Source organism: Centruroides sculpturatus, unplaced genomic scaffold (assembly GCF_000671375.1).
Source record: "Centruroides sculpturatus isolate CEXI.00-Female unplaced genomic scaffold, Cexi_2.0 scaffold186, whole genome shotgun sequence".
Lineage (NCBI taxonomy): Eukaryota > Metazoa > Arthropoda > Arachnida > Scorpiones > Buthidae > Centruroides > Centruroides sculpturatus.
Genome location: NW_019384354.1, coordinates 456336 through 482267, shown reverse-complemented (window position 1 = coordinate 482267; position 25932 = coordinate 456336). Strand labels below are relative to the sequence as shown.

At 26.9% G+C, this 25932-nt stretch overlaps 2 protein-coding genes across 2 annotated transcripts; both read left to right on the top strand.

Annotated features, from left to right (window-relative positions):
• The first annotated feature begins 1480 nt into the window (after positions 1–1480).
• On the top strand, positions 1481–15416 carry LOC111639044 (homeobox protein engrailed-1-B-like). The gene is made up of 2 exons (XM_023384821.1): positions 1481–2062; positions 14829–15416. The coding sequence occupies exons 1-2, from the start codon at positions 1747–1749 to the stop codon at positions 15161–15163; spliced, it is 651 nt and encodes a 216-aa protein (XP_023240589.1). The 5' UTR covers positions 1481–1746; the 3' UTR covers positions 15164–15416.
• Positions 15417–18779: 3363 nt separating this feature from the next.
• Positions 18780–25684, top strand: LOC111639033 (homeobox protein Ht-En-like; the record flags this gene model as incomplete). The annotated part of the gene is made up of 2 exons (XM_023384813.1): positions 18780–18849; positions 25097–25684. Coding segments are annotated over 2 exons (405 nt in total), but the record flags the coding sequence as incomplete, so codon positions are not given.
• Between the last annotated feature and the right edge of the window lie 248 nt (positions 25685–25932).

Genomic DNA, 25932 nt, shown 5'->3' with positions numbered 1-25932 from the left:
TAGTCAATTTAATAATAAAGAAAGCTACAATATAGACGTTTCAATCGATTTTCTGACCTTTTGATGTACTTCAATATGAATTACTCTTTCATTATTATGAATATGGCAATACAGTTTTATAAGAGATGTTTTGAGATTNTAATATTAAATATGCTTATACAGACTACTTACAAACATATATAATTATATAAATATTTATTTAATTTCTGCATTTTACGATCTTAATTTCTCAATATGTATATTATAATATACGAATTTATTATGTAATATAAGAATATAATACTATTAAAATTTCTGGTTCGAATCGCCTTTGCTTGCAACAATATATTGAAAATTCTTAAAAAATAAATCTACTCGAATAATATTTAGCGTAAATATTTGTTTATAAGCAATGATTAGATGTAAATATATTTTATAAACACGATTCCTATATAATATAAGCATGTTTTAATCATTAAATTAACTTAAATTCGCTTACCTAAAGAAAATAATCATGATTTTCCAGAAAAAATATTGATTTTTTTTCTCTATTAAAGATCATATTTAACGAAATATATTTTAATTATTTAATATTGTTAGACCCAAATAAATAAATAATAAAAAAACTTGAATTATATAAAATTAGCTACTAATTGCTTACAAGCATAAATTATATTAATTACAATAATTAATATATTTAAAAAAAAATGATAAAATTTAAATTTTTTTATTTATCATAGCTGCAAGTAATGTCTGCAATCTTCTTGTTTTGTATATAAATGAAGCTATTTTCAACAAATTCATTTGTCTTTCGGAACAATCATTAGTTAGATCAATGTTGTATACGCCTATTTGTTGGGTGTATAGGTCTAATCTCGGATCTATAAATAATTAACCTAGCAAGTATATATATATATACATATTTTTTTTCTAAACATTAATTTTTAATACAACTTAATGACTTATTATAATGGAAATGCTCGTAAGTTTAAATAACGATTAGAGAAACAGCGGGATAAAACTTAATTGAAGCCAATTCTGGTTGCATAAAATCATAAATTTGCTGCTGATATCCATAAAAATCATGCAAACGAAACATGTGAGGAAAGAAAACGCAAGTGATGAATTTCAATTAGGTGGGTTTTCATCGGAAATGTAAAGAAAACGCAACGATTTTTTTTTCTATATTTTTCATCAGAATTGTAACTAAAACGCAATCGTTGTTATTAGTAAATTTAACGGCGAATAAAGCGAAAATAAAATGATTAATTTCCTTAGAGTAAGGAGCCAAGAATGGAAAAGGTTAAACGAATTGGGTTGGAGACAGAATAAAGCGATGCCTTTAACGATAATTAGATAAAAAGCCTGAACATATTCATTTATAGGTAACATATTACGATCAATTGACGTGCGGTTGATAGAAGAGGTGCTCCGTCTACCTAATTATCTATACAGATTGACGAAGGAGCTGTATAGGTTTGTGTCACTCACCGACAACGCATACCTCCCCCTATTGTAATAATCACTACTGCGTTACCATGGCGACCATCTTTTGCTAAACCGTGATTGGTCAGAAACACGTGGCCTTCAATAGTATGGGTGGTACTGGAAATGAAAGTGTGATCGAGACGGCTTTACATTTAGAGTCATGAAATCGCCGTTATTTCCTAAACCTCGACAAAGTTGGGCGAAAAATCCGAGTTCTTGACACGTTCCGTGATGGCTTCAATTTAATATGGTTGTCGATAATTAGATTATGTAGGTTAAATGAAATGCGGGGTTGGTTATTGGTGGTCGAAATCGACGAAATGGTCCAACAGGATGGAAAGACAAATTTGTCAAGCCACCCATCCAGCTAAAGACCATAGACAAAAAATTGGACATTTGAAATTTTCCATCGAGAAAATTTTATCGCCGGATTTTGGTAAAGTTGCTAAAGAAACTAAGTTTGTTTATGCCGATGAATCGGAAACAATTCATTGTTCTTCAAACAAAAATAAAAACAATGATGCCAAACAAAAAGATTCAATTCTCTGGCCAGCCTGGGTTTATTGTACGAGATATTCGGACAGACCTTCCTCTGGTAAGTTCGTTCACTTTCATATTTTTTAACAACAAATATCACTCATTTTCCTTATAGAAGATAGAACGAAAAATCAATTTAGACTACGTTCTGCACACATGTAAAAGCCAAAAATTCTCTATCAGCAGAAACAATATATTATTTATGACATAATTTAGGATAAAATTTGAAAGAAATTCGTATATTAACCTTTTAAACGAGAATATCCACTTTAAAAATATTTATTGTATATATTTATTGTATTAGTAAATATATCCTAATATAGGCCTAAATAATAAAAGATGAATTATATATTGAGAATTCTTTCTTATTATGATTATAATATACGGTTTAAATTAGAATAATGTTTATTAAGAATTTCTCGAATAATTCGATTTTAATGCAAACAATGTTTTGTTTCATCCATTTAAAATTATATTCTTTATCGGGAAATAAAATATAAAATCACTATAACAAAAAAATTTAATATTCAAAGCTAAAATAATTATAAATTAATTAGAAGTTTTACATACGCTTAAAGTATACAGACATATTAAAAAACAATAATAAGTTATATGCTATGATAATTAATTTATAAATGTCTTTCGGTCGTATACTTTTATACACTTTTATTATAATAAATAATAATAATTATCTAATATTTTAAATCTTAATATTTCTATTATTCTCAAGTCTTTGATAGCATTTTAGGTTTTCTTTTTATAATTTTAAAAACTGAATAGAAACTCGTCAATTATTTTCATCATAAATGTCTCATTTTTGTACAGAAAATTAAAAAGAAAAAAAAAATTCTATTATATTCACTCTCTTTGTTTAGAGGTAATTAGGTGTCTTTATGGTTGTTCAAATGCCTTTTCATCTGAATAAACCATGTGGCACTAGGAAAACAGCTTACTTAAGAAATAATAACTGATACAAAATTTCAAAACATAAGTTATTGGCTCTATAACTGTATTTCTTTTCTGTAAAATTCCCAGTTTTTTTAAAATTGACATTAAGATATCTCAATAACTGTCATTTGATGCTGAAATTAGCTTTATATATGAAATTAAATAAACTTTTCACTGGATATTTTATTAATAAAAAATTTAGTTTATAATAAATAATCATATTAATATTGATATGTTAATGTGATTTAAAATTTTGATTCTAAAAATTTNTTATAATAATATTAATAATAATAATAATGCTTATTAATTTTTATATTATTATTATTATTTAATTAAATTGGAGCTGTTAAAAATAGTAGCAACAAATTTATTAAATTAAGAATTTGTATTACATTTTTAAACAGTAAAATCTGTCTAAAATGGAACCTAAATAAGATAGAAATCTACAAAATTGGATAAAATAATTTGATGCGGTTTACATTAGTTTATATAGTAAAACCTGAATAAAACGGACTCACACGATACGAAATATTTTTTTTTTCTTTTTTCCAGTTTGGCAGGCTTCCGTTTTAAACAGGTTTTTCTTTAAACGTAGAGAATCGCTCCGTTCAGAACAATTTTTTCCGTTTTTTTCAGGTTTCCTTTTTATTCAAGTTCCGTTTTAAACAAGTTTTACTGTAATAATTTTTCTTTCTCTTTGTATAAAATAATATCTCGAAACTTTTTAATACTCGAATTTTATTTAAGTTTCTTTTTTCTTTTTTTTTTTAAAGTAAGAGAAGCAATTTCCCATTTCATTGATTAATTCTTCTAACAATTATGAGGTTAATTGTACTTAAACTATCATTAAAATTCTAATGTTATTTTCAGCATCAATGAATTAAGACTGGAAAGTAGTTCATGTAAATAGTATATTTAAGAGATATATTGTGAAATTTATATACAGTTAACAGTAATAGGCCTACATCCATTATCTAATAAACATGAAATCCTAGTAAATTGAAAGTAATATTTAAGTTTCACTAATTATAGAAGTTTTATTTAATTTATAATTGTTGTCTATTATTTAATTACCCTTTTTAATAGTTGTTTATAGAAAATTAAAAGAGTTTTATGAAGTGCGCTTTGTATTATAGCTTTTTAAATTAAATTTTTACTATATTACAGGTAAAATCTTAAAGAAATTTACAAGTTATTTTTTNCGATTCGTTCTTTTGCCTCCATTACATCTCTAATGTACTCTGTGCGGTACGTATTCACAATCGAGGATCAAGAGTTATAAGTCAACCAATAAGCATTCGCCTACTTAATGCAGAATGATTTGTAATTGGTTAACGACCGACTCTGACTCACGATCCTTAGCCGAGAACACAAACGTGGAGATTATTTATTAAATAAAGATGTTCTTTATTCAGAAAAAAAAGCATTTGTAATATTATTTTAATTGTAAGTAAATTCGATAAATTGTTTAATATTAATGCGTTAATCGTAAATCAAAAATGTATTGAGAGATTGTTAATAAAGGTTTAATTATAGAGTTATTCTTTTAAAATCTCTCCCTCTCTCCAACTTGCATCCTCCACGAAGAGAGTCCATTTTTCTCCATATAAAAGAGTTTAAATACAATGAAACCTGTGTAAACTAGACTCGAACGGGTTTGAGCATTTATAGGCCCTATATATATGTATTTTTAACACAAAAATTCCGAATATTTTATAAATTATAATAAACAAAAGTCGAATTGTAAGCCAACGAAGCAAAGACGAATAAAAAAAAAAAGAATTAAATTTTTTAAAATGAAGAACGTGTTTGATGGGAGTGATAAGATAGTGTTAATGAGGAGTGAGATTCGATATGGAAGAAGAAAACGTCCATTATAATTATGAAGATTTCAAATTACTAACACTTAAAAGTTCTTTGTATTTATCGTTTGTATATTTTATAATGCAAAAATGTTTTATGTAGCCTATAATATAAAAACTCGAATTTTTAATTATAGACATTAAGTCTTAATTTCTTTTATAGCTTTTAAATCCGGTCCTAATTTTTTTTTTTTTTTTAAAGTTATCTTGGAATAACAAATTAATTGCTTAATTGGTTGATTGGTTATTCACATCACGGCAATATAATGCTTACGTTTTAATCGCTTTATATCATGGGCTAACGAAGAGTCGTCGAAATAATTTATTTTCGATATCATTTAAAGAATATTTTCCTTTCTAATTAAAGGATTTTGTCTGTTTATTTTTATTTTTTCGAATAAATATCAGAGATTATTAATAATTTAATTACAGAAAGGATGTCTAAGAGGATTTTTATCTCTTTCTGGGTGTGCGGACACAGAAGAATCCCAAAAATTTACTTTGTTACATAAAAAAACACATAGAAAAGTAATATAAATTAAACTTTCTTTTGATAAGTGGTGAAAAATCAGTTTAAATTTGTTTTACTGATTTTAATTAAAGATTTTTATGGTTATTAAGCTGAGACGGGTCCTACTTCCGAATTGATTTGGATCCTTTCTAACACTAAAATATTTTAATTGTAAACAAAATTTGTATAAAAGAAATATTAAGTGTCTGATAGACGGATTCGTACCCGGGGATTGTCTCGTCNAAGTTTCACTAATTATAGAAGTTTTATTTAATTTATAATTGTTGTCTATTATTTAATTACCCTTTTTAATAGTTGTTTATAGAAAATTAAAAGAGTTTTATGAAGTGCGCTTTGTATTATAGCTTTTTAAATTAAATTTTTACTATATTACAGGTAAAATCTTAAAGAAATTTACAAGTTATTTTTTTAAAATTTTGTATAAAAAAATTAATAATAATAAAAGAGAAGAAATCATAAACAAAAGGAAACCAGTTATAAATAAATTAGGCTTATAGATAGGTTAGAAACTGATCAAACTAGTCTTACCCACTCCATTTTAGTTTTCTTCCTGTGGGTGGTTAGATGAAAGTAGTTGCATCCAGGTATCCGCTGGAGAAGAATATAATATCCAATTGTTTCGGACGAATAAAGAATTAGATAAATTATCGAAATTAGACTATCTCACGTATCGAAAGTATGTTATTTATTCCTGCTGCAGGCCTAGTTGTTGTTTCGACGGACATCTTTGGTCTAAGAGAAGCGAGCTTCGGGCGAAGTCTGTAGTCACTGCCTGTTAATTGACCTTCTAATTACTAGTTAGTTTTGTTTCATACAAATTTGACGTTGACTAATTATAGTTGCACATCTGCTCAGTCCACTTTAGTTAGCATTACCTTAGTAGTGTTTACTAAGGAACATTCAAACCGCTCGTATAGTAACATCTATTTTGACTGATCTTTTGTCTTCTTTAACGTTTAAGTAAGTGAATTTGATTTCAAATTTTAAACTAATATAATCGAGGGAGTAATTTTTAAAATATAATTTAAACGTAATGAATTATTAGGAAACTGTCGTAATTATTTTAAGATTTTCTCTTTAAAAAGTTAATTATGAGATAAACGGAGAGGAGAAAAACAATTGCTGCAAATCTCTGTATACAAATGATAATTATGAGGTTGCATTTTATTTATTATATAGCTTTATTGAAATTATAAATGGGATTTCAATCGTAATTTTTACAATTCTATCCTAAGAATTGTTTAAATTACGACGTGTATTACTTACATTTATCGAGTGTAGGCCTAAACGTCTGTAAATATTTTATTTAATTATTAAATATTTAAGCTTCAAATATAATTGCCATTGATTGTAAGCAATATTTACGTTATCAATTTTTAGTCTGGAAATCTTATCTTTGTAATCATTGAAACCTATTAACAAATTTAAGATTTAATTAATACAATATTTAAAAATGAATTATATTTATAGCCTATTTTCTGTAAATGGCCAATTATATTTAATATATTTATGTGGAATATAAATAAAAAATTATTAGATAAAACTTGCATATAAATTGTATAGAAGTTAATTTGTATTTTTCTCAGCAGTTTCATTTTTATACAGATTATTAGGCTATTATAAATGGTATTAATTAAAATTTTCTTGTGTTAATTCCACATTAATAATTCATAAGTAATTTTCTAAATAGCATTTTGTGTATTGCTTAGATACACTGAAAAGAATGTATAATATAAACTATTAATTAAAATTAAAAAGAATCGATTAAGTTTATTATTTTCCTTTGTTTGAAGTTGAATATAGATTTAATTTATTAGACTTAACGCTCTTAATAACTCATTAAACTATAAAGCGTGGCCAAAGGCTCAATTAATTCTCTTTTGTGTTTGTACTTCTTAATCTTAGGATCTTTAATATCTTATTAAGTATGTGAATGTATAATTACCCGTAGGAAAAGAATGATTTGATGCAAGTGAATTAGTTTTAATCGGGGAAAAAGTAAGAGTGCAAAAGTCGACTTTTTTAAGTAGCAGAACTAGGATTAGTCGTGGAAAAGTATGCCCCAGATTCAATCAAGATCGCTTCCATTCCAAGCAGTTTCACCTGTCATTTGAAAAAACGACCACACACATCGAAATTGGGATCATTAATTTCAGTCCCGATGTTTTAGCTGCAGGGCATAACCTGCACACCTTTGATAGAGGCATCTTTGTAACCGGTGAGGTGTGTTTTGTGTCCGTTATGCACACATTTAAAAGAAGACAGCAAATTTATGTGTCTGGATGGATATCGGGAATGCAAATGTTCGTTTTCTACATTATTTTCCATTTGTTTTTGTTCCACCATTTGAATAAAAAATTGCAAAAATAAAAGTTATAGCATTAAGTTCGATAGAAAACAGGGCCAAGGGGCTTATATTTTCGATTACATCTAAAGATAAAGAAATATCCGTTTACAGATTTATAACATAGAATCCATTATATATCACCAGGGAATACTTTCGATCCGAGGTCAAAGGCCTTCTGTTTATGTTAATGCTTACATTATGAATGAAAATCACTACAATTAGACTTAATAGAAGCTTTCCGAGATAAAATTTAAACAAATAGGAAATGAGCCGGTTTGTAATTTATTATGCATATATATTAACATAAAATGATTAACGATAAGGAAAAAGGAAAAGGTTGGTAGATAGATAGCTTTAGGCTGTATCGAGCAGATGTGTTGGGCTCACTTTTGGTCCTACCTTCATCGCTGGAGTAGGGGAAAAAAACTCACTTTACTAAAAAAATTTTTGCTTTAATTATTTACCCATAAAGCATTATCGAAAATCGTTTAATGTTTAAAATTAATGTTAAACTGCAATTTGACGTTAGCAATTTCTGTTTGTAAGGGAGAATGTTTCTGAAAATTCCTTCGTTAATCGGGAACGTTCTCCTTCATGCATTTCTGCACACATTCTACAGTGGCTGCACTCGGAATTCTTCTCTTCTTAGTTGTAGCTCGGTTCATCTTTAATAATAATCCGTATTTATTCAATTTATGATTAAATGACTTCTGTTTATTGTACTCGGTATAATCGATGCATCCAAATGTGAGATACAAGAAAAAGTCGCCATTTTGGATTAAATGACGTTCTCACTCTACAATATATAAATGAATAATCTGTTAACACATACTCTTCTTTAATCATATTCAACGTTCACAATGATGTCAGCTTTTACTCTTATATAAGTAAGTTATTAAGTTAGAATAATCTTTAAGCTTTAAATTAATACTCCAACATTTCATCATTATACACTAATAATGATTTTTAAAACATATAGATAAATTAAGTAACATTCATATAGACTAGATAAAGTTCTAAAGTATATAGAAACTGTAGGCCTAAGTTTACATTTACACTTATTTATAAAAGTACAATACATTTTTATATGAAGGCTAATTATATTCGTGTAATAAATCTATACATTATAGAAGGAAATAAGAAATCGCCTCCATGTTTGATTAATACTTTACCGAATACCGAGTATAATAAGCTTTCATTAATTCATTCAATAGATAATAGATTTGTATTATGGTTTAATATATAAACTTTGTAATAGAAATGAATAATAATACAAAGAACTGTAATGAATCAAAGAAATTAGTCTGAACGTTAATAAAATATCATTTACAGATACAATATATTGTTTTATAATTAAAATTTATAAAAACACTTAATTTAATACAGATATATAATCTATATTAAGAAAATAACTGGTTTGTTTCATCAATAGAATTAAAAGTTTGAAGAAAATAGTAAAACTTCTTGAACTGTCTACTTTATCTTCCCATAGATAAGTCCAGTATCATCATACTTTAACCTATATAAGATCTGTTATTCTATATATATAGACAATTTTTTACTAAAAAGTTATATATTGTTTTTGCTCTTCTAGAATTTTGTATCGCAAATTAAATACCTAAACTTTTTTTTCAGTTTTCTACATCGTATTAAATTATAAACAACCAAGAACAATAATTTTTCAGACAGCATATCTGTTTATTATAGGCTATATCAATTAAATTGTTTAAGTAGTGACTATTATACTAAAATATTCTTTCTCTCTTATTGTTTTATATGCTGTAATGTGATGATACAATACTTTCAATATATTCTGATGCATCTCATTCATAAAACATCAAAATAACCGAGTAAATATCTATCTTGTGATTCTGATGAAGCGATGAAGGATGTTAAGTGTTAAAGATACAAAGATTTCGCAGGATTTCTAATTGATTCTATACGAGTAGCTGTTTAGATACTCGTGATTTAGCATTTTAGCACGAGTAGATACTTTCAAAAGTATTGTATAAATAAATATAACATCTACATTGACAGTTACAACAGTATTAAATTATTATAATATTTTACCCAGAGCAGAAGCGAGTTATATTTTGGCCAAGAAATCCCATCCCGATTTCTTAGACAGAAAAGAGCTTAATAAAACTTATCTATCTATGATAAGACATTACGATGTTTTTAAATTAGATAATTATATCTGAATATAACATAAGATTCGACTCCTCCGCTGTTCAAAATGATTCAAAATCAAAACTAATTAATGTTTTTGCTCCTATCAAATATCCACGAATATAACAAAAACCATTATTGCTTTGTAGCTATTCACAAAAAAATTGCTAAATTTATATGAAATTTTATATATCTGATTTCCAATTATACCCTATTAATGACCAAAATCCTCAGGCAAATTTTTATTAGAAACAATAGTACTAATCTACTATTTTAACCACAAGGAACGTTATGGATTTAGTTATATTACAATAGTTAATGTTTAAATAAGTTATTACATAAAATAAATTTGTATACTACAAATATCATTGAGGGATGCTAAACAAAGGAGAAAGTTCATTAACAAAATTCAGAGATTCAAGCCTACACCTAAACTTATCTCTAATTAAAATATCATTTTAACCATCTTTTCTTTCTAAATTTGGAGGATTTGTCTAAAATTTATCATTAATCATCAAAAAATTTATGAAATACGTTATATTCTTTGAACATAAACGTGTGTCATGTTTTCAATTTTATGTATTTTATTCATCTTTTCCATGTAAAAGCACGATAAGTATTAGTTAGATAAATACTTTCTTCCAACATAAAATGAACAAAACTGAAATTTAATTGATATTTTATTAATATAAACAAGTACAGTACATTTATTTAAATACACGCTTTATTTTTTATTAAGGATGCACTTTATACACTTTACAATCCAGTAGATAATTAAAATTAATTACGTTAGTCTCAAGTGACGGAGTACCGCTGTTATATATATAGAGAAATATTGAAATTTAAGCTATATAAAATGCTATTTTTCAATTATAAGTTTATGTAACAAACTCAATTCCGTACGAACGGTAACATTAAGTGCGAGAATAATTTCGATATTTTTCATTTGGAAAGGGGCAGAACACGTCGCGATATTCCTGGCGAATACTATTTATAACCTGGCACGAAAGAACATTTTTATTTCCATAAAATATTTTTAAAATATCCATTTTCGTATTCGCTACATGCATCGCCTTTTTAAAACACAATCTTCTAGCAACAATAATAGAGGGAGGCCCGGGTTTCATTCAGCGCTGCCATTTGCCAGATATCAGTTCTCTCGTTGGCCACATTTATCATCTTCATCGAAAAGAAGGAGCCGATAAAAACTTGCCAAATTGAATTCACCCGTTAAATCGTTATCAGAATGATGCTTGGTGTTTGTACACGGACTATTACATCTCTATCAAAGCTGCGGGGATGCGGTATCGTTATGTAAACTTCTATTTCAATGTAATTAGAAAAGTCGGCAATTGAGATATGCCCCACGGCCGCGGGGCATACATCATCCTAATCTGACAACTAACTCCACCTGGCGACGGTCTGATAGACGGATTCGTACCCGGGGATTGTCTCGTCTTTCGAATGGCGATTTTCCCAAAACCGTAATCCGCCGTTAAAGTTTTTATCCTCTCTGAGAAGAATAGATGGACTCATCTGAATCCTCTTAATACAAAAATTGCCTTCTACTGATTTCAGATTTCTGCTCTTCTTTCTTTTCCCTTTATTCCTCTTCTCGATGTCGGTCAGATTATGATTATCGAAAAAAGAAGACATTTTTCTACAATTTCGGCTCCTTTTCTAAGTCTAAAATATGTTAAATACATTTTTTATATACGTGGAAATAGAGAGGTGTAGCGAGAGATGACGTAGCAACTTATAGTTTTCTATAATTGATGCGGTTAGACGTATGAAAATCAATTAATCTAAAGAATTTCCTTTTCAATTCTAGCTTATTTTTTTTTTTTTTAGTTGTAATCGTTAATTAATTTTTTAAAAAAGTAATTTCATTCGGGTGAAAATATATTTTTAAACGTAAAAAGAAAAGCTATTTTAATCTGTAATTATTCTAATTTCAGATATAAAATCATAACTGTACTGGAGGGTATACAGTATATACTATAGTATAATATATATAGTATATAAACACTGTATATATTGTGTTTCTTCCTACATATATCTTCTCTCTGCTTATATGAACCTTCACATTTACTATAATTATACCAAAATATACGTAAAGATAATAGATAAAATTATTTGTTATTTTAAATTATTAAATCGACATCTTTATTTTTTTACAATTGCTCGTTTTCTTCCTTCTAAAACCAATTTTAAATGTTAAATAAAATATTTTAAAAAAAATGGTAAAAATACCGTATACGCTCTGCTCAGTTTACAACTATATCTTTCTTGATAACTATTATCCATAAATTCTTATTTGCTATTGGTCTATTTATTTGTATAATACGCTCCAATTCGACGGGATAAAAATCGGGAGAAATTTTTAAGCGATTTTTACCATTTTAAATAGAATAGAATGCCTAAACGACGATTCGTTCTTTTGCCTCCATTACATCTCTAATGTACTCTGTGCGGTACGTATTCACAATCGAGGATCAAGAGTTATAAGTCAACCAATAAGCATTCGCCTACTTAATGCAGAATGATTTGTAATTGGTTAACGACCGACTCTGACTCACGATCCTTAGCCGAGAACACAAACGTGGAGATTATTTATTAAATAAAGATGTTCTTTATTCAGAAAAAAAAGCATTTGTAATATTATTTTAATTGTAAGTAAATTCGATAAATTGTTTAATATTAATGCGTTAATCGTAAATCAAAAATGTATTGAGAGATTGTTAATAAAGGTTTAATTATAGAGTTATTCTTTTAAAATCTCTCCCTCTCTCCAACTTGCATCCTCCACGAAGAGAGTCCATTTTTCTCCATATAAAAGAGTTTAAATACAATGAAACCTGTGTAAACTAGACTCGAACGGGTTTGAGCATTTATAGGCCCTATATATATGTATTTTTAACACAAAAATTCCGAATATTTTATAAATTATAATAAACAAAAGTCGAATTGTAAGCCAACGAAGCAAAGACGAATAAAAAAAAAAAAGAATTAAATTTTTTTAAATGAAGAACGTGTTTGATGGGAGTGATAAGATAGTGTTAATGAGGAGTGAGATTCGATATGGAAGAAGAAAACGTCCATTATAATTATGAAGATTTCAAATTACTAACACTTAAAAGTTCTTTGTATTTATCGTTTGTATATTTTATAATGCAAAAATGTTTTATGTAGCCTATAATATAAAAACTCGAATTTTTAATTATAGACATTAAGTCTTAATTTCTTTTATAGCTTTTAAATCCGGTCCTCAATTTTTTTTTTTTTTTAAAGTTATCTTGGAATAACAAATTAATTGCTTAATTGGTTGATTGGTTATTCACATCACGGCAATATAATGCTTACGTTTTAATCGCTTTATATCATGGGCTAACGAAGAGTCGTCGAAATAATTTATTTTCGATATCATTTAAAGAATATTTTCCTTTCTAATTAAAGGATTTTGTCTGTTTATTTTTATTTTTTCGAATAAATATCAGAGATTATTAATAATTTAATTACAGAAAGGATGTCTAAGAGGATTTTTATCTCTTTCTGGGTGTGCGGACACAGAAGAATCCCAAAAATTTACTTTGTTACATAAAAAAACACATAGAAAAGTAATATAAATTAAACTTTCTTTTGATAAGTGGTGAAAAATCAGTTTAAATTTGTTTTACTGATTTTAATTAAAGATTTTTATGGTTATTAAGCTGAGACGGGTCCTACTTCCGAATTGATTTGGATCCTTTCTAACACTAAAATATTTTAATTGTAAACAAAATTTGTATAAAAGAAATATTAAGTGTTTAAAAATAAGTAAACATATAAAATTATTATGAAGTAATACCTTAAAAACTAAACGATTGTATAACATTTTATTGATATTATAGCTGAATATTTCATAGTTTAACGAAGTATTTAATATTTTGTAGTTTTAAAACAATTTATATAACATAAATCAATTTAGTCGCAGTATAACTCGAGTATAAAAGATATAAAAACTCTAATATTTTAAATGATTTAATGAAATAATTTTTTAAATGAACAAGAACTATTTATTTTTTATGATGATGAAAACATTGAATTGCAATTGATTTTTACGCTCTTTAAGAAAGAGAACAGTTTAAAACACTGGAAATTTAAGTCATTTAAACCTATAACCGTATAAATAAACTATAAAATTAAATATAAGCTACAATAAATAGTTTTGTTAAATAAAAATAAGTAACTTCCATTATTTATTTATTTATATTTTTAAAGTAAAAAAAAGTAATTTTAGATATTTTATCTTTCTTTCTTTTGTATTCACAATGCTTTTTCCAGTTTTACTGAATCAAAATATGCAAGTTTTTATATACTCTTGACTAGAATAGTCATTAGTTAGAATAAGTGAATTTATAAAAACAGTAAAAGAAAAAGAAAAAAAATGCTTTCAGTATATTTTTTAAATATGAATTTCAAATAGATTTATTGACAAATGCAAAGCGAGTCGTTTAATCATTGTACTGTATATTTGAATTTCATAAACTTAAAATGGATAAACTGTAGCCAACTCCTTTGTGAAATTAATATTAATAATTATATTGTAATCTGTATTTAAACTTTGATTGAATTAAGCTATAAATTAAATCATTTCGTTTTATTATTATTATTATTATTTAAAAACTTTACTACAAAACTTTCTATACTAGAAGACTAATGATGAAGTGATTTTTATTATGATAAAAAGTACTTAAGAGGAGAGGATGCTTATTAATTAAGAAGATAATATTCTATAAAAATAATTTTTATGATAGAAAATTACTGTGTATATAGAATTCGAGGAAATAAAACGGAATAAGAAAAGTGAATTAACAAAGATATTGTAAACTTTTCTGAACGTTATTTACGATTAATTTTTACTAAATTAATTTAAGAAATTGTATTAAAATGGATGAAATTTATACAAATATGCAAATGTTTTCAGGTCCACGATCCAGACGATCAAAAGAAAAGAAGAAAGCCGACGAGAAAAGACCAAGGACAGCATTCACTTCCGATCAATTGGCCAGGTTAAAAGAAGAATTTCAAGAAAATCGTTACCTAACAGAAAAACGAAGGCAATATCTCGCGAGGGAATTAAAACTAAACGAATCACAAATAAAAATATGGTTCCAGAATAAAAGAGCCAAGATTAAAAAAGCCAGCGGTCAGAGGAACCCTTTAGCTTTACAATTAATGGCTCAAGGACTGTATAATCACAGTACGAAACTGCTAATGGAAGAAAATGGAAGAAAGAATACCTCATCGACGGCATTATAGATTTACATGTGATATCAAACTATTTATTAAGCGAAAAAAATAAAATAAAATAAACTGAACATTCCTCGATTCCATAATAATGTAGTTACCAGAAAAATCAACGGCCACGTCGTAGACTAATAAAATTACTTATTTGAACCGGTAGAAGCTAATTGTACGAAAGATGTCTTATCAATGGTTGTCTCTTGTGTATCGTTGTTTTGTAATTAATCGGAGAAGCTTAGAAATAACGCAGCTTATCTGATATTTACTGTGATTGACCAACGAATTGAATGTATTAAAAATAGAGTTAAAACTATGTCTCTTGGTGTCTGATTTTTCATTCAGTTCTTTCGTTTGTGGCCTGTGGAAAGTAATGAAAATTCTCGAATTCGTCTCTTAAAAAAACAGGAAAACAAAATATAAAATAAAAATTCAAAGCTAATGTAACAAAATACAAATTTTAATCTATGTGTAACTGCATACATAAAAAATGCTGAACTTATATTTGAATTAAAAAATATTTAGTTTAAATATAATTAAAGTGTCGATTTATGAAAATTGTAGAGTAAATAACTCCATAATTATAGAAACGAAATGAAATAAATTACCGAATTTTAACCACTTCTAACCACTTATTAATAAGACGAAGCCACAGATTTATCGTAAATGTAAGAAGAAAGTTACGAATAAAATACACTGTAACTTATATAAAAAATTTGGAAGAACTAATAATATAAAAAGAATTCTTCCCATTGATTTACATCCCTTTCAATCATTTATTTATTTATTTATGAACGATTCAGAAATCTTAGTTTGATTTTTAATATTTCTGTTACTCAATTTGAGGTTTGAATATTAATTTGGCTAATTCAATTTATGAATAATACCATTTTTTGTGGAGAGATGAAATTCTTTTTTTTTTTCATTCGTTTATTTTAACAGTTTATGTCATAAAATACATTTATACAATCTGATGAAGGTGGAAAAAAAAAGCTTAATTTATGAGCTAAACACCGTTCGTTTAACATAGTTTCTTTCTATTTTATTATCATTTAATGATTGTAACATAAACACTTATTATACATATTATCTAGAGATTTTGAACATTTAATACCTTAAAAAAAAACCTAAATTATCTTGGAATAATCTTGAAGGTTAGATTAATTAAAAATTATAATTTGAAAACAAGTTTAAGTTTATGCCACAAGGAAAAAAGAAGACATTTCTCTTTAGTTGTTTAGCAGGGACTCTATCCATATATCATTATATTATCCGAAAGTTGGCCTTGATTATCAAGGACAAGAAACTCAATTGGGCAAGCTTCGATGTAGAGAGATAAAAGAAATAGTGTTCATATTAACTATAATTATTTTCTCTGTGTATAAATAGGATATGCATAAAAAAAGCTAAATCTCCAATTAATATCAAATATGGCAATTTTTATTAAAAATTAGATATGAAATTGATTTATATTCTCATTTAATTATTACAAAAGCTAGTTGCTTTCTATTGTTTTACACACATTACGTGATCCTTTACGAAAATATTTATAATAAAAGATACGTAATTACAAGTTTATGATTAGTTATACTTATTATAACCTCAAACTATGAAAACAATATATATAAAAATGTAATTAAAACATTCTTAAGAATGTATTATTTCCATTAAAACGTCGGTAATTTCTATTAATATAAGTATTTTTCAGTAATTGTATGTCCAATAGAAGGCCTTGAATATTCATAAATCGTCTTCTTATATTGATAAAAACCCATTAAGAAGTATTATCAAAGTCGAATAATTATAAAATTATGTCATAAAATATTTAAGATGCTCCGATGAAATTTTCCGGACGGGCCTTATTGATTGATAATTACATTATTATATTGGATCATTGGATATTTTATAAACTAAAACAACATCGGGCCTGTATGCTGTGAGACTTGGAGAATAGGATTACTGTAAAGGTAATTTTAACATACATAAATGTCCAACATAAAATTGGACATACTAAATTTAAATATTGTCTAGTTTTTAGGATAATGTAACGTTTAACGTTTTATTCTTATGGTCTAAATAAGGGGTCCTTTCCAAGAGGAAGGTTATATAAGTAAATTTAAAAAATAATAATNAATAATTCATAAGTAATTTTCTAAATAGCATTTTGTGTATTGCTTAGATACACTGAAAAGAATGTATAATATAAACTATTAATTAAAATTAAAAAGAATCGATTAAGTTTATTATTTTCCTTTGTTTGAAGTTGAATATAGATTTAATTTATTAGACTTAACGCTCTTAATAACTCATTAAACTATAAAGCGTGGCCAAAGGCTCAATTAATTCTCTTTTGTGTTTGTACTTCTTAATCTTAGGATCTTTAATATCTTATTAAGTATGTGAATGTATAATTACCCGTAGGAAAAGAATGATTTGATGCAAGTGAATTAGTTTTAATCGGGGAAAAAGTAAGAGTGCAAAAGTCGACTTTTTTAAGTAGCAGAACTAGGATTAGTCGTGGAAAAGTATGCCCCAGATTCAATCAAGATCGCTTCCATTCCAAGCAGTTTCACCTGTCATTTGAAAAAACGACCACACACATCGAAATTGGGATCATTAATTTCAGTCCCGATGTTTTAGCTGCAGGGCATAACCTGCACACCTTTGATAGAGGCATCTTTGTAACCGGTGAGGTGTGTTTTGTGTCCGTTATGCACACATTTAAAAGAAGACAGCAAATTTATGTGTCTGGATGGATATCGGGAATGCAAATGTTCGTTTTCTACATTATTTTCCATTTGTTTTTGTTCCACCATTTGAATAAAAAATTGCAAAAATAAAAGTTATAGCATTAAGTTCGATAGAAAACAGGGCCAAGGGGCTTATATTTTCGATTACATCTAAAGATAAAGAAATATCCGTTTACAGATTTATAACATAGAATCCATTATATATCACCAGGGAATACTTTCGATCCGAGGTCAAAGGCCTTCTGTTTATGTTAATGCTTACATTATGAATGAAAATCACTACAATTAGACTTAATAGAAGCTTTCCGAGATAAAATTTAAACAAATAGGAAATGAGCCGGTTTGTAATTTATTATGCATATATATTAACATAAAATGATTAACGATAAGGAAAAAGGAAAAGGTTGGTAGATAGATAGCTTTAGGCTGTATCGAGCAGATGTGTTGGGCTCACTTTTGGTCCTACCTTCATCGCTGGAGTAGGGGAAAAAAACTCACTTTACTAAAAAAATTTTTGCTTTAATTATTTACCCATAAAGCATTATCGAAAATCGTTTAATGTTTAAAATTAATGTTAAACTGCAATTTGACGTTAGCAATTTCTGTTTGTAAGGGAGAATGTTTCTGAAAATTCCTTCGTTAATCGGGAACGTTCTCCTTCATGCATTTCTGCACACATTCTACAGTGGCTGCACTCGGAATTCTTCTCTTCTTAGTTGTAGCTCGGTTCATCTTTAATAATAATCCGTATTTATTCAATTTATGATTAAATGACTTCTGTTTATTGTACTCGGTATAATCGATGCATCCAAATGTGAGATACAAGAAAAAGTCGCCATTTTGGATTAAATGACGTTCTCACTCTACAATATATAAATGAATAATCTGTTAACACATACTCTTCTTTAATCATATTCAACGTTCACAATGATGTCAGCTTTTACTCTTATATAAGTAAGTTATTAAGTTAGAATAATCTTTAAGCTTTAAATTAATACTCCAACATTTCATCATTATACACTAATAATGATTTTTAAAACATATAGATAAATTAAGTAACATTCATATAGACTAGATAAAGTTCTAAAGTATATAGAAACTGTAGGCCTAAGTTTACATTTACACTTATTTATAAAAGTACAATACATTTTTATATGAAGGCTAATTATATTCGTGTAATAAATCTATACATTATAGAAGGAAATAAGAAATCGCCTCCATGTTTGATTAATACTTTACCGAATACCGAGTATAATAAGCTTTCATTAATTCATTCAATAGATAATAGATTTGTATTATGGTTTAATATATAAACTTTGTAATAGAAATGAATAATAATACAAAGAACTGTAATGAATCAAAGAAATTAGTCTGAACGTTAATAAAATATCATTTACAGATACAATATATTGTTTTATAATTAAAATTTATAAAAACACTTAATTTAATACAGATATATAATCTATATTAAGAAAATAACTGGTTTGTTTCATCAATAGAATTAAAAGTTTGAAGAAAATAGTAAAACTTCTTGAACTGTCTACTTTATCTTCCCATAGATAAGTCCAGTATCATCATACTTTAACCTATATAAGATCTGTTATTCTATATATATAGACAATTTTTTACTAAAAAGTTATATATTGTTTTTGCTCTTCTAGAATTTTGTATCGCAAATTAAATACCTAAACTTTTTTTTCAGTTTTCTACATCGTATTAAATTATAAACAACCAAGAACAATAATTTTTCAGACAGCATATCTGTTTATTATAGGCTATATCAATTAAATTGTTTAAGTAGTGACTATTATACTAAAATATTCTTTCTCTCTTATTGTTTTATATGCTGTAATGTGATGATACAATACTTTCAATATATTCTGATGCATCTCATTCATAAAACATCAAAATAACCGAGTAAATATCTATCTTGTGATTCTGATGAAGCGATGAAGGATGTTAAGTGTTAAAGATACAAAGATTTCGCAGGATTTCTAATTGATTCTATACGAGTAGCTGTTTAGATACTCGTGATTTAGCATTTTAGCACGAGTAGATACTTTCAAAAGTATTGTATAAATAAATATAACATCTACATTGACAGTTACAACAGTATTAAATTATTATAATATTTTACCCAGAGCAGAAGCGAGTTATATTTTGGCCAAGAAATCCCATCCCGATTTCTTAGACAGAAAAGAGCTTAATAAAACTTATCTATCTATGATAAGACATTACGATGTTTTTAAATTAGATAATTATATCTGAATATAACATAAGATTCGACTCCTCCGCTGTTCAAAATGATTCAAAATCAAAACTAATTAATGTTTTTGCTCCTATCAAATATCCACGAATATAACAAAAACCATTATTGCTTTGTAGCTATTCACAAAAAAATTGCTAAATTTATATGAAATTTTATATATCTGATTTCCAATTATACCCTATTAATGACCAAAATCCTCAGGCAAATTTTTATTAGAAACAATAGTACTAATCTACTATTTTAACCACAAGGAACGTTATGGATTTAGTTATATTACAATAGTTAATGTTTAAATAAGTTATTACATAAAATAAATTTGTATACTACAAATATCATTTAGGGATGCTAAACAAAGGAGAAAGTTCATTAACAAAATTCAGAGATTCAAGCCTACACCTAAACTTATCTCTAATTAAAATATCATTTTAACCATCTTTTCTTTCTAAATTTGGAGGATTTGTCTAAAATTTATCATTAATCATCAAAAAATTTATGAAATACGTTATATTCTTTGAACATAAACGTGTGTCATGTTTTCAATTTTATGTATTTTATTCATCTTTTCCATGTAAAAGCACGATAAGTATTAGTTAGATAAATACTTTCTTTCAACATAAAATGGACAAAACTGAAATTTAATTGATATTTTATTAATATAAACAAGTACAGTACATTTATTTAAATACACGCTTTATTTTTTATTAAGGATGCACTTTATACACTTTACAATCCAGTAGATAATTAAAATTAATTACGTTAGTCTCAAGTGACGGAGTACCGCTGTTATATATATAGAGAAATATTGAAATTTAAGCTATATAAAATGCTATTTTTCAATTATAAGTTTATGTAACAAACTCAATTCCGTACGAACGGTAACATTAAGTGCGAGAATAATTTCGATATTTTTCATTTGGAAAGGGGCAGAACACGTCGCGATATTCCTGGCGAATACTATTTATAACCTGGCACGAAAGAACATTTTTATTTCCATAAAATATTTTTAAAATATCCATTTTCGTATTCGCTACATGCATCGCCTTTTTAAAACACAATCTTCTAGCAACAATAATAGAGGGAGGCCCGGGTTTCATTCAGCGCTGCCATTTGCCAGATATCAGTTCTCTCGTTGGCCACATTTATCATCTTCATCGAAAAGAAGGAGCCGATAAAAACTTGCCAAATTGAATTCACCCGTTAAATCGTTATCAGAATGATGCTTGGTGTTTGTACACGGACTATTACATCTCTATCAAAGCTGCGGGGATGCGGTATCGTTATGTAAACTTCTATTTCAATGTAATTAGAAAAGTCGGCAATTGAGATATGCCCCACGGCCGCGGGGCATACATCATCCTAATCTGACAACTAACTCCACCTGGCGACGGTCTGATAGACGGATTCGTACCCGGGGATTGTCTCGTCTTTCGAATGGCGATTTTCCCAAAACCGTAATCCGCCGTTAAAGTTTTTATCCTCTCTGAGAAGAATAGATGGACTCATCTGAATCCTCTTAATACAAAAATTGCCTTCTACTGATTTCAGATTTCTGCTCTTCTTTCTTTTCCCTTTATTCCTCTTCTCGATGTCGGTCAGATTATGATTATCGAAAAAAGAAGACATTTTTCTACAATTTCGGCTCGTTTTCTATGTCTAAAATATGTTAAATACATTTTTTATATACGTGGAAATAGAGAGGTGTAGCGAGAGATGACGTAGCAACTTATAGTTTTCTATAATTGATGCGGTTAGACGTATGAAAATCAATTAATCTAAAGAATTTCCTTTTCAATTCTAGCTTATTTTTTTTTTTTTTAGTTGTAATCGTTAATTAATTTTTTAAAAAAGTAATTTCATTCGGGTGAAAATATATTTTTAAACGTAAAAAGAAAAGCTATTTTAATCTGTAATTATTCTAATTTCAGATATAAAATCATAACTGTACTGGAGGGTATACAGTATATACTATAGTATAATATATATAGTATATAAACACTGTATATATTGTGTTTCTTCCTACATATATCTACTCTCTGCTTATATGAACCTTCACATTTACTATAATTATACCAAAATATACGTAAAGATAATAGATAAAATTATTCGTTATTTTAAATTATCAGATCGACATCTTTATTTTTTACAATTGCTCGTTTTCTTCCTTCTAAAACCAATTTTAAATGTTAAATAAAATATTTTAAAAAAAATGGTAAAAATACCGTATACGCTCTGCTCAGTTTACAACTATATCTTTCTTGATAACTATTATCCATAAATTCTTATTTGCTATTGGTCTATTTATTTGTATAATACGCTCCAATTCGACGGGATAAAAATCGGGAGAAATTTTTAAGCGATTTTTACCATTTTAAATAGAATAGAATGCCTAAACGACGATTCGTTCTTTTGCCTCCATTACATCTCTAATGTACTCTGTGCGGTACGTATTCACAATCGAGGATCAAGAGTTATAAGTCAACCAATAAGCATTCGCCTACTTAATGCAGAATGATTTGTAATTGGTTAACGACCGACTCTGACTCACGATCCTTAGCCGAGAACACAAACGTGGAGATTATTTATTAAATAAAGATGTTCTTTATTCAGAAAAAAAAGCACTTGTAATATTATTTTAATTGTAAGTAAATTCGATAAATTGTTTAATATTAATGCGTTAATCGTAAATCAAAAATGTATTGAGAGATTGTTAATAAAGGTTTAATTATAGAGTTATTCTTTTAAAATCTCTCCCTCTCTCCAACTTGCATCCTCCACGAAGAGAGTCCATTTTTCTCCATATAAAAGAGTTTAAATACAATGAAACCTGTGTAAACTAGACTCGAACGGGTTTGAGCATTTATAGGCCCTATATATATGTATTTTTAACACAAAAATTCCGAATATTTTATAAATTATAATAAACAAAAGTCGAATTGTAAGCCAACGAAGCAAAGACGAATAAAAAAAAAAAAGAATTAAATTTTTTTAAATGAAGAACGTGTTTGATGGGAGTGATAAGATAGTGTTAATGAGGAGTGAGATTCGATATGGAAGAAGAAAACGTCCATTATAATTATGAAGATTTCAAATTACTAACACTTAAAAGTTCTTTGTATTTATCGTTTGTATATTTTATAATGCAAAAATGTTTTATGTAGCCTATAATATAAAAACTCGAATTTTTAATTATAGACATTAAGTCTTAATTTCTTTTATAGCTTTTAAATCCGGTCCTCAATTTTTTTTTTTTTTTAAAGTTATCTTGGAATAACAAATTAATTGCTTAATTGGTTGATTGGTTATTCACATCACGGCAATATAATGCTTACGTTTTAATCGCTTTATATCATGGGCTAACGAAGAGTCGTCGAAATAATTTATTTTCGATATCATTTAAAGAATATTTTCCTTTCTAATTAAAGGATTTTGTCTGTTTATTTTTATTTTTTCGAATAAATATCAGAGATTATTAATAATTTAATTACAGAAAGGATGTCTAAGAGGATTTTTATCTCTTTCTGGGTGTGCGGACACAGAAGAATCCCAAAAATTTACTTTGTTACATAAAAAAACACATAGAAAAGTAATATAAATTAAACTTTCTTTTGATAAGTGGTGAAAAATCAGTTTAAATTTGTTTTACTGATTTTAATTAAAGATTTTTATGGTTATTAAGCTGAGACGGGTCCTACTTCCGAATTGATTTGGATCCTTTCTAACACTAAAATATTTTAATTGTAAACAAAATTTGTATAAAAGAAATATTAAGTGTTTAAAAATAAGTAAACATATAAAATTATTATGAAGTAATACCTTAAAAACTAAACGATTGTATAACATTTTATTGATATTATAGCTGAATATTTCATAGTTTAACGAAGTATTTAATATTTTGTAGTTTTAAAACAATTTATATAACATAAATCAATTTAGTCGCAGTATAACTCGAGTATAAAAGATATAAAAACTCTAATATTTTAAATGATTTAATGAAATAATTTTTTAAATGAACAAGAACTATTTATTTTTTATGATGATGAAAACATTGAATTGCAATTGATTTTTACGCTCTTTAAGAAAGAGAACAGTTTAAAACACTGGAAATTTAAGTCATTTAAACCTATAACCGTATAAATAAACTATAAAATTAAATATAAGCTACAATAAATAGTTTTGTTAAATAAAAATAAGTAACTTCCATTATTTATTTATTTATATTTTTAAAGTAAAAAAAAGTAATTTTAGATATTTTATCTTTCTTTCTTTTGTATTCACAATGCTTTTTCCAGTTTTACTGAATCAAAATATGCAAGTTTTTATATACTCTTGACTAGAATAGTCATTAGTTAGAATAAGTGAATTTATAAAAACAGTAAAAGAAAAAGAAAAAAAATGCTTTCAGTATATTTTTTAAATATGAATTTCAAATAGATTTATTGACAAATGCAAAGCGAGTCGTTTAATCATTGTACTGTATATTTGAATTTCATAAACTTAAAATGGATAAACTGTAGCCAACTCCTTTGTGAAATTAATATTAATAATTATATTGTAATCTGTATTTAAACTTTGATTGAATTAAGCTATAAATTAAATCATTTCGTTTTATTATTATTATTATTATTTAAAAACTTTACTACAAAACTTTCTATACTAGAAGACTAATGATGAAGTGATTTTTATTATGATAAAAAGTACTTAAGAGGAGAGGATGCTTATTAATTAAGAAGATAATATTCTATAAAAATAATTTTTATGATAGAAAATTACTGTGTATATAGAATTCGAGGAAATAAAACGGAATAAGAAAAGTGAATTGACAAAGATATTGTAAACTTTTCTAAACGTTATTTACGATTAATTTTTACTAAATTAATTTAAGAAATTGTATTAAAATGGATGAAATTTATACAAATATGCAAATGTTTTCAGGTCCACGATCCAGACGATCAAAAGAAAAGAAGAAAGCCGACGAGAAAAGACCAAGGACAGCATTCACTTCCGATCAATTGGCCAGGTTAAAAGAAGAATTTCAAGAAAATCGTTACCTAACAGAAAAACGAAGGCAATATCTCGCGAGGGAATTAAAACTAAACGAATCACAAATAAAAATATGGTTCCAGAATAAAAGAGCCAAGATTAAAAAAGCCAGCGGTCAGAGGAACCCTTTAGCTTTACAATTAATGGCTCAAGGACTGTATAATCACAGTACGAAACTGCTAATGGAAGAAAATGGAAGAAAGAATACCTCATCGACGGCATTATAGATTTACATGTGATATCAAACTATTTATTAAGCGAAAAAAATAAAATAAAATAAACTGAACATTCCTCGATTCCATAATAATGTAGTTACCAGAAAAATCAACGGCCACGTCGTAGACTAATAAAATTACTTATTTGAACCGGTAGAAGCTAATTGTACGAAAGATGTCTTATCAATGGTTGTCTCTTGTGTATCGTTGTTTTGTAATTAATCGGAGAAGCTTAGAAATAACGCAGCTTATCTGATATTTACTGTGATTGACCAACGAATTGAATGTATTAAAAATAGAGTTAAAACTATGTCTCTTGGTGTCTGATTTTTCATTCAGTTCTTTCGTTTGTGGCCTGTGGAAAGTAATGAAAATTCTCGAATTCGTCTCTTAAAAAAACAGGAAAACAAAATATAAAATAAAAATTCAAAGCTAATGTAACAAAATACAAATTTTAATCTATGTGTAACTGCATACATAAAAAATGCTGAACTTATATTTGAATTAAAAAAT